At 35.2% G+C, this 16032-nt stretch overlaps 1 protein-coding gene across 1 annotated transcript; it reads right to left on the bottom strand.

Moving 5' to 3' along the window:
* Positions 1-5653: 5653 nt before the first annotated feature.
* On the bottom strand, positions 5654-7825 carry LOC135083043 (uncharacterized). Its single transcript, XM_063977807.1, has 4 exons — positions 7376-7825; positions 6982-7062; positions 6342-6492; positions 5654-5820 (listed from the first exon to the last, which is right to left on the bottom strand). Exons 1-4 carry the CDS (start codon positions 7766-7768, stop codon positions 5654-5656), a joined length of 792 nt encoding a protein of 263 aa, XP_063833877.1. The 5' UTR covers positions 7769-7825.
* Between the last annotated feature and the right edge of the window lie 8207 nt (positions 7826-16032).

Raw genomic sequence — 16032 nt, 5'->3', positions numbered from 1 at the left:
CCGAGATAAAATATTGACAGTTTTACATAGTTTATTAAGTGTTACCTTATGTTTTGTATTTTTTACTGTAAGTTTAGCATCTTTAGCACCTGTTTTAAACGAAAAATATTGAAAATAGTTTGTACTGCTGTAAGTACATTAGGCTTTTTATGCAGTGTAAAAAAATAATATCATTAAGATACAGGTTTTATTTAAGTATTAAAAATAAATCATATTTTTCTTCTAAACGTCACTTAAGTAAGCAATAATTATAAAATTCAGTCTTTAAGACAAAATTATTTGGCCTTAGCGTTTTATATGGAGAATTTCACCAAAATTAATTTTCCCATACTAATTTTTTGCGATTTTTTAAAAAGCCATAAATTCAAATTTTATGAATTTTTGTAGGTAGATTGAAAAAACATTAAGGTATAAAAAAAGTTAAGAAATTTTTTGAAAATTGGTATTTGTATAAAAATATATTTATTTTTGTTTAATGGAAACGGACGACAATTAGGACGAGCTGTCTTTGAAGATTAATTTCTAATTTAAAAAATGAAATTAAGTTTAACATTTTATACGTAAAAGTAAGCCCTTGAAGTCAAATTTCAAATAAAAAAAGAATGATGGACATAGCTATACTATGAAAGAAATAACATAGTAATGAACATTGAAGAAAAAAAAAACGCTAATTTCATACCTAATACAACTTTCATACAATTATTTGTGTAACAAACGCCTAACGTACTATATCAAGTACAAATTATTTTGACCGATCATGGACCTCCTAAAATACTAAGTTTCTTTTGAAATTTTGTTTAATTTACAAAAACTATAATTTATATTTACTGATACATTTAAAAAACAAGACATAAAACAAAAGATTACTTTGATATAAACAGATAAACTATCCTCGTGCCGGCCGGCAATCCGACCGCGAGACCATTTTGCGAAAAAATGACACTGACACTGACAGTTGACGTTACCTGTCTAACTTGGCGGAATTGACCATAGAGTATTGAATGAGTATGGTCGTATCATTTTTGCCATTGTAAAAAAACTACCCGGTAAATGGGGAAAGAAAAATTTGTACTTGGGTAAGTACATTAGGCAGTTACTCTTGCTATGTAGTTTAAATGTCAGGTCTGAACTACTATGCTTAGTATGTACTTGTACAAGTACGCGGGGACTTACGAGGTTAGAATAATTTGATTTTTCTTTGTTATGGGAATCCTTTGTCCAGCACTGGACGTCTTATGGATGAAAAATAAGTTAGTAAAAAACTTACTTCTTTCATGTAGCAATCTGTCTAACAACACAAGTTGAAGTTCGCTGGCTTTCGATGTCGTGAGACCGGTTACGGACGGATTAATCAGCAGAGTCAAGGTTTGAAACGTATGTTGAAGTCTGATTAATTTATCTAAATTCTAAAAAACAACAGTTTACGTAAGTAAATCGTCATTTAGGATATTATAATATTGGAAATGCTACGCGATACTGACACCTGAACTGTTACTGACGGACTCACTCTTCACAAAATCTCAAACACTATAAAACCTACAAACTTAACATTTGACAAATACCTAGGTAAGATACGTAGGTTCCATAATATGAGACATCTGCTAAGAACGGATTTTACAAAACTCCACCTCTAAGGGGGTAAAGGTCCACGCGTACGAAGTCGCGTGCGGCCGCTAGTGTATACTTACAGGTGGATCCAGGTCTTTCAGGCTCCATAAATATAACGCACCTACTACGGTGCAATAACGTCACTTATGCAATTTTTTTCAAAACTTAACTGAATCAAAGTAAACCAAGTAAAGAGGTAGATTGGAGTATTTTCTCATAATCAGTTAAGATTTGAAAAAAATTGCATAAGAGACGTTATTGCAATTTGCACCGTAGGTGCGATAAATAGACTGCAACTACAAGAACCGGCGTTTGAAAAGCGAGAGAAGTAACATACTGAAATAAATAGAAAAATACAGACAATAGAGTTTAGGGGGAGCTGAAAATACCTTTTTAATATTAATAAGCTTACCAAAAAGTCTAAAGACTTTTTCCCTTTATCTAAAGCATCTAAGATAGTTTTATAAAGATCCAGACTCTCCAAAATTGGACTCCCGTTCTTCACGTTTGAAGAACGCAATATGCAGCGTAGAATATGAGGAACAAACGATAAAAACTGTGTCTATACCCGCCATTGCATATATTGAAAGAATACTGTGTACGCGATATTTACCCTACATTCGTCATAGAATTTGTTAAAAGCCATCGAAAATGGGTGTGTAATGTATGATATAACTACATATCATATAATACTTAGAGGATATAACATCACATTATATAAAATCGTTTAATATAATAATTATTTACTATAATAAACGAATGATATAATTTTAAGACAAATAACTATTAACTGATATAAAATGGTTTGATATAATGAATATTTTCTATAAAACTTACAATGTATACTATTTAAAACAAATAACATTCAAATCATATAAAAATAAAATGTCGAATAATCAAATGAGATAAAATTCTTTTCCTATAAAACTTAAATCATATAACAATAATAATTTTATACAAAGTTCATTTGTTATAATAAGCATTGCATGCAGGTAGCAAGCAAGCGAGCAAGCAAGCAAGCAAGCAAGCAAGCTAGCAAGCAGGCAAGCAGCAGGCAAGCAGCAGGCAAGCAAGCAAGCAAGCAAACAGGCAAGCAAGCAAGCAGGCAAGCAAGCAAGCAAGCAGGCATGCAGGCATGCAGCATGCAAATTTGACTAAAAACTTGAGACTTCTGTCACGGCTCCGGCACTGCGGGGCTCTGGCGGTCCCTCGCGTGCTAATCGTCGCAGATGGCTTTCGCTCGACACCGCGTCTTCGGCTTGCTGGCCGGCGAATCGCCGGCCAGCCTCAGCCGCGGCGCCTCGCTTCCAGCCACCTGCTCCTCAGCCCGCGGGCCGCCTCGCCCCTCCGTGCCTACGCGCTTCTAAATTACACTCTAGGGGTAGGGCAGACAAGACTACGTGGAGTCGGTTTTACGGCGATTCGTTTTTGTCACTAAAGTCATTTATAAGTCAAGCTAAAGAAGAACATACTTAAAGTTATATCTATCAGAAATTATATCAATTAAAGAGTATAACAAATAATATTTATTACAAGTAATGGTTATGTGAAATAATATTTATATTAAACAAAATTACATCAAATGAGTCTTAGATTAAGTAAGGTTTATATCAAATGTCTTTATGCGTTGTGATTGGTATCTGAAATGATATTATTAGAAATGATTTATTATATGAAGTAAACATTATATGTTAAAAAATTATATCAAGTATTATTATAACATACGTTTATTATACAATATGAACGTTATTGAAATGAATTTATATCATATAAACTTATATAAACTGTCACGCACCCATCGAAAATGCGATTATCGTGAAAATGGTTTTTAGAATGACGAGAACTACCTTTGCTTTAACAGCACCGCTCAGCTCAGTTCCTAACCTTGAGTCCATAGAACTTAACGCCGATTCTAATCTATAAAATGAAGAGTCGTAGCTAAAAGATAGAATAATGACAACACAGTCATAATAATTCAACAGAGGTGTAAACCACGTAGTATCCGTAGTATATGTAAGCATAATTAAATAAATAATTTATTATTATATTATTATTATAGTCGTCAAAAACAAAAAGAAAGGTACCAGAACTACACACACACGTAGTCAAAGTTAAAATTTGAATGGCCCGTTACGACCGGGGCGTTCAACGCTTTATACACCCATAGTCTACATTCAGACATACATTCAGGAGATATTCATAAAGTTTACTGAATTTATTTAGAAAATTTCCTTTCATCGTGGAACTTGTTTTGAGACGCACAGGTAAGGAAATAATGGACATACCTATTTAGTACTTACTTAAGTAGGTACTACTAACTGCTGTCTTATTTATTGATTTACCGCATTTTAATATCTTATGCTGTCCATCAATAACAAACTATTACATCAAAAAGAAATGTGTCGTACTATGTCATGAACAAAAGTGGTCCAAATATCCACCACTAATGAGATCCATATTGACTATATAGTCCATTAAATAGAGATTAACTATCAGTATGAGGAAAAAATAAGCTGTCACTAAAAGTTATTACTGTATGAAAAATTTCAGTAGTTTATTTCTTTTTTGAAATTATTATAATTAATTTTAATGAAATAACGTCATGCTATTTGTTGGGGACGACTCGCCGAGAAGGAGGAAATCGGCGAAATAGTGGCGCGAACGAATGCGTACACCGTTGCGCGTAAACTGTAAATGTGTATGTTTTGTATGTTAATTATTGAATATTTAAGGTTTTAACATGTATTTGATGGTCTCTTTAATAATATTAAATAGCTTGATATATAATTTATGGAAATAATAACCGTTTATGTAAGTTACGTAAGTAAAGATGGTAAATGATGAATAATTCTTTATAGAAGATGTAATTTATTAAGGACTAAATTATTAAATTGTAATATATAAGGAAAGACGAAACCTATGTACTACTTTTTACATGAAAATAATAAAGAGGACACATATTAATTAAGGAAAACAGATAATTAAGAATAAGAAGATAGGGAATCGGTTAGGAGTGAGCGAGATAGGCATGTGAGCGCTCACGGACGCGTCTGTCTGAGAGGGAGGGTTTGAAAAAGAGATAGCCTACATTCGGGCATGGCGATTGGTGTAGATTATGGGCGATTGCCGCGACTAAACCCTCGCTCTCAGACAAGACATAAGAAGCGCGCCTCGAGCCCAAAAAGTGAGTTCGTTCCTGAGTTCGCAGTTCGTCAGTTCGTGAATCCAGTCAGTCCAGTGCAGAGAAATCGGAATAAGTGCGAGTCGAGCTAAGCTCCTCCTAAACGCGACGCGGTTGCCCTATTCGAACGGGCAAAGTGTAGTGTAGTTCTAGACTTAAGGACAGGACCTACATAGTGTTAAGTGAAGATTTGTGAATTTGTGAAGTGATTAAAGAAGCTATACAGTCCATTGCGTTTTTATTTATCAAGAACTATCGATGAACGGTTGGCGGTTCGAGCTCCGCCGATCAGACCCAGTGCACGCACCGACACACCGAGCGGCTACTTCAGATCCCAACAGTGGGCGGTCGTGCACACTATTGATATTTAATTGATATATTCAATGCAGAAGTTTCCATTTTTTTCTGTTAGTGAAACTTGAAAATATAACTAAAACCAATAATATTTGTGAAAGAATCATGAAAATATCTCTACAAATACATAAGTTACAGTAGGGCCCTAAAGATGCGCATAACAAATATTTCGCGCCATTGGCGGTGCAAAATATGCAGGTAATTTAAATAATTATTTTCTCAGCCATTTCTTGATGGATTTTTAAAATAACTTCACCGTCTTTTTAGTTTTGATCTATTAATCACATTCAGTGAAATATAATGTTTTCAACATCACGAAACTTCTCCATTACGATTTAGACAAAGGTATTCTGCTAAAACTTGTATGTAATATCAATAGAGTCGTAGTTAATGCAAAATGTAATGCAATCGTAATTGAATAAATAATGGTGTTGCCTAACACGGACTCGCTATCGGACTCAGGAACGGGTTAAAAATAAAACTGCACTTCATTCAACACTTTTATTTTACCTATTTGCGCATAAACTGGATCATCACAATGATGTAGGTAATGGAAATGTTGATGACGATGACGGGTAGCCGCCAGTCTAGCGGCACCACGCACCACACTCGGAACCGCAGCGGGCGCCCGTCGACGTAGCCCACGAACCGCTTTAAGTCCTTCGCATTGCTATTATCTGAGGGCAATAAGACATGGTTTAAAACAAACTTGTCAGCAAGCAACAAGGTTCCGAATGAAATGTGACACTAGGGCACATTTAAAAGTTAAATCCTTATTGCACAATGTGGACGCCATTGCAGGAGGACCTCTCTAGCTTTACCAGAGGCGAAAGGGAGGATTTGGCCTACACATTTACACAATCCTAATGATGTACATTCGAGCTAGGAATTCTGATGTTAGCACATGGGGCGATTAAGGGGGAAACCTTAGTAGCATCATCACTAAGTATTTACTGTACACGGTACTGGGGATAGTGCTATCCTGTCTTGAACTTAGGAAAGGTACCGTCAATTATGTCTTAAAATATATATTTTTGCAAATATCTCGCTTTCTATACTCGTAATTTATGTTACATCTATTATCAGAAAATTGTAGAGCTGAAAATTCTGTACATACTCGTATGTTTTGTGGTTAACCGAAGCGAGCGCGTCGTGTGGGGTCTTTTACAAGGAAAATCTTTTTTTTTTCAAAACCCACCCTTTATCAGCCTGTCGTAGAGTGCAAGCCTCAACTTTTCCACTTGGTCGGCCAGCAGTCCAGCAGTGAACGCCGGGAAGAACAGTATCAGCAGCTGTTGAGCGACTACCGCGTACGCTACTATCGCGTAGAACGTCTCCTTTAGGGTGTTCTGAAATAAATTGATGACTTGAGACGTTTCTATGAAATTTTGATGAATGTAGGAAAAAATAATGGCACAAACTGTGTTCTCCTTTTCAGGTTTACGAACTGACCTTTGAAGCTATCGGATTTTTTCATGGCAAAAAGTACTAGCCTATGTTTATTTTATTGTGCAATCAATCTTTTCACTAAAACTAGTTCGTTAGAATTCATTCATTTAAATGAAAAGGCTACAGACAGTTAGTTATAGATCGTGTCATCCACGAAGACGCGGTCCACCACTTTTTGGTCGAGGGAAGCGCGGGGTGCGGGAAGTTTGATCCGAGCAATCCGAGCGTCATTATTGTAGTGTGCGTGTGCACTCATGGATGCGTCATTATTCTTGTACACATTTCGGGTCAAACTCCCCGCACCCCGCACTTCCTTACGTGACCAAAAAGTGGTCAGGCGCGTCTTCGTGGATGAAACGATCTACATTTTCGCATTATAATGGATTTACCGGTAGAGGAGCCTTGTCTGCAAACGGGTAGTAAACGTGCAATATTGCATCCGTGGTGTTGGCCAAAAGAGTCAAGATGAGCTGAAATTAATAAAATAAATGAATAAACAGACCAGCGGCCCTAAATAAGTACAAGCCAAGGTCAAGTCAAGCTCTGAAAAATACATTACAAAAAAAACGCTAGAACGAAGGCCTTTCGAAATTACAACTGGTACGGGTTGTCACTTGTTCAGGGGGGCTGTTTGGTTATTTTCTTTTTAGGGTTCCGTACATCAAAAGGAAAATCCCATAAGATCATTATTTCAATGTCAAAAATCTTTATCTCGGGAACGCGTGGAGTTATCGAGTAAATTAAAACGATATTTTCAGGTCTACAGGCACAAATACAACTTACCACCAAATCAAACGATTTCTTCACTTTTTCAACCATCTCGGCCAAGTTTTTGTACAGATAATGGCACGATACAATGTCGACATCATCCTTTTTTACGAACAACGTGAAACTTTTCATTCGCTCGTACGCATAGCTGAACACGTACGCGTACACTAGCAATACAATATCACTGGCTAACAAAACTAAATAGTATAATACCTGGTTGTATAAAGGAAATTGTATGAAATCGAGAGAAAGTGCATAAAAAGTTGCAAATGAACCACATCTATACATTACTAACATGGCAAACCACACAATTATCTTGTATTCGACGTTGTAGGAGTAGCTATCTACGAATATTTCTGCATCGAATGAGTAAAGTTCGATTTGGTAGTCATGAAATGTATTTTTCATCAGCACTAAATTAAATATAAGGATATAATACACCAATATATCTATGAAGTATTGGCAATATGTAATGAAGTTTTTGGAATTTGGATCGAAAAACGCAAATGTTAGATTCACGAAAAATATCGAAGAATGTGTTAACGTTAAAAATTTAACAAAAACGTTAGTTTTCCACGATTTAAATTTAACAAAGCCGAAATCTAATGCGAACACAACGTGTAACATGACAAAGAAATATTTTATTGTTTTAGTTATAGGTTTCGTTTCAATTGACGGTTTTACAAGGAAATACAGTTTTGGGGTGATAGGTTTAGTCGCCATATTGATATTTATTTTATTTGTGTTTTATACAGTGTCTTATGTGGATGACGAGTAATATAATTATGAAGAGAGCGAATAAGTAGGCGGTAGTTGTAGGAATGAGGCTATTTCATTAATGGGGTGCTAAGTAAACTAATAATATAAGAAGCTTTGCTATCCATCACATCTATTAAGCAAAAAGAAAAGTACCTACTTTAATTAAGAATATTAAGTAATAAAAACAGTAATTTAATTACTTACATGTTATCTACCTACATCTAAATTACAAAGCTATCCAGAAGGAATGAATATTTTAAGTTCAATCTGGAACCACTTCTGGGTATGGGCCTACTCCAAATGAGGCCACCCACCACGTCTCAGGTTGAGTTGCACCACCTAACTTTAACGGAATAACGATAACCGGTGCTAATTATATGGAGTTTGACAGATTTTTGACGTTCGTTAAAGTTAAAGTAAGATGGTGCAACCAGCCTTAAGGTCTGATACTTTGAATAAATTGCGCTGTGAAAAGAATAATGTAAGTACAAACTTTCGGAAAAGTCGGTGATTTGTAATTCGTCGTACTTTCGTAGTAAGGAGTCTACGTCGTAGCAAGTAGACTACGACTACTATTTTCGTAGCACTACAGTCGTAGGCGTCGTAGCAACATGACTACGGCAACTACGGACATGCTACATGAGCGGAGTACTACGGGACTACGACTTGCTACAATTGAGCCGAGATTTCGAAAATAAGTCGGTTGAGTTCAAAATTAATACATACAAAGTTATACTCGTACATAAATGTATGGTAATATAATAATAACAAACATTAGCAACCGGCATTTTTTTCTTGTTATTACTTAAAAGTCCATTGAATTTTAATACGCACTGACTTCAATTAAACTTGATCTAATATCTGATACTACATAATTAATATACCACGTATGAATAAACGACCACTACAAATAATTTGTTTTTAATGGTATTTTTAGTCATTTTAACTGGCCAATAATATTACTTTTACTTTAAAATAGAAAATAGTCACTACGCGTCACACGTTGCTCAAAAAATCTTGAGTATCGACTTATTTTTACATTAAAATAATAATGTCAATAAATAATGAAAATATTGATTTTGAAATAACGAAAAGTTTGAGATACTTTTTCGTCACGCTTTATTTTGTTTTGGGTTTAGATTTCGGTTTCGTGAGAGCTTCATCGAAAACTGTATTAATCCACATTATTTATTGTTTCGTACATATGATCGGTGTGTGCATTAATGTAGTGGTTATATTAATATTTACAGAGACAGACACTTTCTTTGTTGTCTGGCTTGTATCGTTGCTAGTTCAACATGTTGTGAACAGCGGTGTTTTAATTTTTGCAAATGCTACCAGTAGCTTCTATGGTATACATAAGTCGTTGATTGCAATCGATGGGAAGTTAGGAATCAAAAGTTTACAATACGTGGAAAACCATCTCGTTATATCTTGCCTAATATCTGTAGGTTATAGATCTGTGTCTACGAATCTATTTTGCACGCGAAACTCAGATGAATGTGTGAAATCTGTGTTCAGTGCAATAATTGCCTTCTTGCAAGTCATATCTGTGGATATTGCCCTCATCGTATTTTTTTTCATCTTTTACGGTGTCTACCTTCGTTTGAAAGTGTTCGTTGTGTTCGTGAAAAACAACGATGGTCGTGTTTCGGACTGTATAGACATTTACAAAAGCATCGTGGATACTGTGGATAATATTCGGAAGCCAATTAATATTGTGGTAAGTAGGTACGAATACTAGAATTAAAACAATCTGTATGTCATTTTCTGAAGCCTAAAGCGCACGCTACACTCTTGTAAGTAGTGTTTTTATTTAAAAAAATATGATTGGACTTGCCTTAAGTCCGTGCGTGCACAGATGACGTTTTCTCGCCGTAAATTTTTCTCTATAAATGTATAGTAGGTATACAATAATATTAATTACAGTGACAATTAACAAAATATTAGCAACAATTATGTAATCTATGGTAAGCCGGGTAAAAAGGCGCGTGTTGAGGAAGGCCTATACATGGTGGAATTTTGTAATGCCACCTGGAGGTAAATTACTCCTAATACTGTAGATACAAAAAAATACTCAAAGTAAACATTCCTTTATTTTTGAAAAGAAATAGAACTGCATTCAAAGATTTCCTAAAATTTGCTTGCCACACCCGGGAATACGAACCAACTAAGACCTGTTAAAAATCACACCCTGTATTTTTATATCTTAAATTATTTTAATTATGTACAGGAAATTGTATGGTATGGTAGAGAATTTTCGAAAATCTTTGAATACAGTTCTCTTTCTTTTCAAAAATAAAGGAATGTTTTCTTTCAGTAAAATTTTCTATCTTAAGTATTAAAAGTACTTTCCCTCCAGGTGGCATTACAAAATTCCACCCTGTATATCAGTAAGTATACAGTATACAGGCCTATACAGTGGACTGTTTAACCTGACGATGTTATTTATTTTTCAGTATGCTACTGTTCTGTTTTTTTTGACGCCAGGATTGGTAATAACATTTTACATTGGTCTGTTAAAATTAAAGAGTTATAATGGAGAAGTCACTTTCGTAAGTACCTCCACGTATTATTTTTACTTGTAGACAAATTAATAATTAGGCGATTATCACACTGCGCCGCGCTCCGCCGCGGTACGCGGGACGACAGATTTAATCATAGTATGCAAGTACCTCAGTTTGTATAGAAAACACGCGCGACACAACACACTGACAACGCGTCTGCGCGCGGGATTTTTTATATGAAATCACGCGGACCGCGGCTGTGTGATAATCGCCTTATGTAATTCTTTGTAAGTATTTAAGTGGGTATATTTAATCTTTTGTGGTATCGAGCCTTGCTTACAATTCAGTCGAGTTAACTGCGCACCTGGCGGCCGTGACGTCACATCGACGCTCTGGTACGGACGGGGCGAACGCGGGGAGGTGGAGGGTAAGTGGGAGGGAGAGTCGCATTCCAAAAGGTGCGCAGTTAGCTTGATCGGGTTGTGATTTGAAATTAGAAGGCGCAGTGTAATAAATACTCGTATTAAAATATCTAAGAACTTTTTTTTCTGTTTCAGCGATACCTCTTCGACTGCTTTTGCAGAATTGTGTATTGTTCACAAGATTTTGGACTGTTGTTTATACCTGCGATATCGGCCGGCCTACTAACGTACAAAGCTGAAGAGCTGTCAGTCACCCTGCATGACAGGCTATTGCAGGAACGATGTAAGTAAATTGGGTAGGTACCTATTTGAGAGCGTAGGTAGACAAATTCGAATGGTTCGGTTTTTGTGGGTCACTGCAAACGGTGTTCGTGTGAATGTTAATACATAATAAAACACGTTTACTAATAAACGGGATCCTGCAAAAAATGGGATGTCTCTGTTGAAAAGAGTCTTAATTACAATACAATGTACCGTGATAGATAATTCTCTTTAATGAATGAATGTAAATCGTCGATCCGATTGAGCCATAATCTTACGCTCCTACCCTACTAGCGTTTTTACGAGCTTTGGCGTTTTTCGAAAGCCTGCGTAGCGTTTATGCACAGGTTTATGCGCGCACGCACGACGTGTTGACAGTAGTTTCTCTTTTTCTTTTTGTAAAGGTGTAAAAGAAACCGACGTGATCACGGATAATATTGTCACGGCGACAAAAAAGTCACCCATGCGCGCGCTTTCTTAACGCTTTTATATCGCCAGTGGGACAGCAGCCTTATGCTGCAGCTGGGACAATGTTCACAAATGTTTCTTTGATTCACTTTTTCAACATACTGTTTCTTTCTATACAGCCGAAGACCACGCAAGTGTCTTAGAGCTGTTCATCTCATACATAGCGGCGCGGCCACTAAAGCTGACCGTGTTTGAAGTGATCAGGCTGGACTGGTCGCTGCCTGTCACCATCCTGAACCTCTGCATCACGTACCAGATCGTGGTGGTGCAGCTTACACATGTGTATTAAGCATTAGCCACATATTTTGCTGTAACATCTACTTACGTAATTAAGGTAAGGTACATTTATCTACAACATAAATGAAGATCACATAAAAGAGCTTTTAATGACTAGATTATTTTCTAAAGAAGCGACAATAGCCCAAAGGACCTGGAGTCCTGAAATACAGGATTATCCTAGTTTAGGCTCCAGTTCACCTAAACAGCGCTAACAAAATATTGTAATACAACAAATTGTATTTGGTGAAAAATAAAAAAAATATTTTTATTTTACAAAGGTGTCGGTGTCGGGTTAGATCCAAAGAACGCAGGTACGAACCCGGTTGATTATTGTGGTGAACCCACTCGTAATACAAGCTTTTAGCTTATGAACTGGGACTTGGGACTGAAGCTTCTGGGTTCGAAAGCTCTTTCAATGTCGTATCTTTTTGGCCTACCATGTATAAAGACTGTTCTCTATCAAATACGTATAGGGTTAGGGGGTAATAAGTTTTGTAGCTTTTATCTGGACTCTTACACTCATTATAATCTCTTAAAAATCAGTCCCTAGCCAAAGTTAAGGGACAGGAGTATTGCCAAAACCGAAAAGATGAAAAGTGGTCCACTAGACAGTGGAACCTCTACTTTATATTGGTGTAACATACGACATTTCAAATTATTCTTTACTGATGATGATTTTGATGTAAGGTTACGCTTAACGACTTCTTATTTATAATACATATTTATAATCCATTCCATTTTCGTTTCGTTTTCCTAATAGCTTTTGTAGATAGCTTAATGACGAAGAAAATTAGTGTCACAGAATACCAGTCAATATCTAAATCTAAAATACATGGGCCATTCTTAAATTTGTGCCAATTTTTTTTTAAAAATTAAAGATTTTTTTTAAAAACTTTTTGCGATGTGTATCGAAAGTATAAACCAAAAGCATACTTTTGATGTATATGGACAACCTTAAAGCCCTCGGAAAGGAAACAAAATACCCTACGTAAACACGGCTGTGACACTGCATGACACGGATGTGACAGTTTTACATTTTTACTGTAAATAATAATATTTATGTTGTTAAATTTATATCATAATAGTTTAAATTGATTAACAATAAAATACACTAAATTCGTTTCATCAACAAAGGTGTTATTTGGTAATAATGTACTTTTTTCTGAACATCCAAAAATTTAATTAAAATTGAGATCAAAAATACCGTCAGGTAGTTAATATATCTACTAGATAATAAAAAATAGACTTTTTATTATTGGCACTATCTAATCATGCTTCCAATATGCTACCTACATGGTTTCGATATGATAATATGCTTAACAAATTAGTAAATCTTAAACACAGTAGGTACCTAATTGAGTATCAAATGAGATTTCTGTAGGATTCACATAACAGTTGGTTTTGACAACTTAAACATGTTTCATAGTCACCGTACCACTAAAAATATGGTTAATAGCAATTCCTTTTAAAACAACTCCGACCACCTCTGCAGGGCCTTTACTGGGAGCTGTCTCAGTAAAATTTGATATTACTGCAGAAATGAGAAAGTGCAATAATTTTTCCTTCGTGGCATCTAGAAAATCATACTAGCGAAAAATAAGTACACTTACTAAAAGGCTACTTCTAAAAATTGCACAATACACAAAATAATTTAGCAGAACAACAAAAACTATTAAAATAACAAAAATAGAATGTCACAACCACGCGTTGTAATGTCACGACCATGTACTTAAATAGTTTGCGGTAGTGACACATTTTTAATACCATGGCCGTGACAATTTGGAACGTGTCCGATATATCCAAAAAACTATCTGTGAATTAGCAGATCTTGTGCAATTATCTGAAACTATACTGCATGAGGTACATAATTATGTTTTATACAATAGCGTGACATTGATACCTACCTTTAAAAACCGTACACGGGATGGACGTGTTATGGTTGTCCCTTTTTTCAAATAAATAGGAAATATTTTTTTGCGGCTCACTCACTACGTTCAGCCATTTGCAAATCTAATAAGATGACAATGTTACTGTTCTAAAAAAACTTAGCAAGGGATGTCAATATCAAAGTTAGTTTTTTACCGAGTTACGCATATCGCACCCTTAATAATATAGGGGCACAACTCAAAATTTTTGGTTTTTTACTTTTTGTACTAGAGAGGCATATTTTCGTCAGTTCTACAAGATGGCTTTCACAGAAATCGAAAACAATGATCAGATTAAAGAGTTCTACATTTTGTGCCCCTTCCATACTTTCATCTATCTTCCCGCTAGAAGGGCTGAATCAGAGACATGCCGATATTTGTCGAATCCGGCCCCCGCGACTGTGGTCCAATTTGGAGTTGTGCCTTTGTGTGACAAACTTTTAAGTAAGTGTTAGTGAGCTAAGTCTAATTAATTCCATATATTTCTAATAATATGTTACATTTTCATTTTTATTACATTGATAAAGTCCCGTTAATCATAGAAAATTATAAAATATAACTTTAACTTTAGTTAGGCGGACCATGGATGGGTGTTTGTAGTTAAATTTATAACTCTCCTATAAAAGTAATTTGCTTCTTGGTATTAATTTTCATACCTATTGGTTGATTAGGAGCCTATAGAATGTTTTATCGCGATGCTAAGAAATAAAGCGGTGGTTATGAAATACTTCCCGACAACAAACTAATGATTTATAAAATAATAGACATACCTACGTGTTAAGGCTATTAACGTTCGCTCGGGGCTCGGGTTGGATTTTTTCTTTGTTTATTTCATGAATAAACGCACTAGTCAGCCAAAAGGTGAATTACTTTAATATGTTAGTGTTATAATTTATAATTACATTCTTTAATTTATTACGGTCACATAAATTGATGCTAATTAATCACTCAGATTCTGAGGACTGAGGATACATCGAATTTATTTTAAAATTATCTTTTCACGTATTAAGTTACTACAATTTTACTGATCAGCTATTAGACCTTGAAATGTTCAGTTTGTCTAAATTTAAGTTCTAAAGTGCTTTTTGTCTTAAAAATTTGAGTTCGTAATGCAATCTTGTGTTAACACCAGTTTTTATTAATATGTGGCAAATATTGTACACAAAAGCAAAGAAAAAAGATCACGGAGTTTGTGATAACAAACCAAGCATACTCTGGGATAAAAATTGTACAAAATAATAAATATTGGGTGTCCAATATCGTCGTAAACCTTGTGTACCTAGACTCTTTGCAATACTGAAGTCAAGCAGGACGTAAAGGGCTTCTATTTGGAGGGCCAAAGATATGTATTGAGCTTTCTAATCACTAAAATGATCAAATGCAAAATGATGATGAGTACGGAAAAATTAAAAGCAGCTATCTTAGATGGACTGCAAATCCGTGCTCTTATAAAAGACTGTATTTGTAAACCATATAACACAAATTGGATCTGAAGCATGGCTAAGGTGCTTTAGTAGTAAAATATTTTTTGGGGAATGTTAGAACACCAGAATAGATATTCTTGTGTTCAAAATTGGTTGCTAAAATCCTTCAAAAATTACACACGCCAATTTGTGTATTAAATTGTATTTTAAAAATAGCCATTTGAACTGATTCCCACATAATGTGGGTGATTATAGTAAGGGACAAGGAGAACGGTTCCTTCCACCAGGACAGCAGGATAGTGGAAAAAAGATACCAAGGTACTGGCTGTTGGACTTTAATAAGTGATTATCCTGAACAAATCCATAACAGAAAACCTTACAGAAAAAGTTTTTGTAGGTTTTTTCTTTATTTGATAAAAAGCATATTTTTTATAGGGTAAGAGTCCCTATCTATCTAAGTAAAAATATTTTGAATGCATAAAATTAGTATTTTCATGTCGGTTTTCTCAGAGAAATAGCTAATAGTCTTTATTTTAATCTAATTCGACATATCTAATAATTTTCTAGTATTCAGCACCCTACTCTTATACTGAATTGGCTATAAGCTACTATACCGCACAATAACTG

The sequence above is a fragment of the Ostrinia nubilalis genome, chromosome 22, assembly GCF_963855985.1.
Source record: "Ostrinia nubilalis chromosome 22, ilOstNubi1.1, whole genome shotgun sequence".
NCBI classification, from domain to species: domain Eukaryota; kingdom Metazoa; phylum Arthropoda; class Insecta; order Lepidoptera; family Crambidae; genus Ostrinia; species Ostrinia nubilalis.
This window is presented reverse-complemented; position numbering and strand designations above follow the sequence as displayed.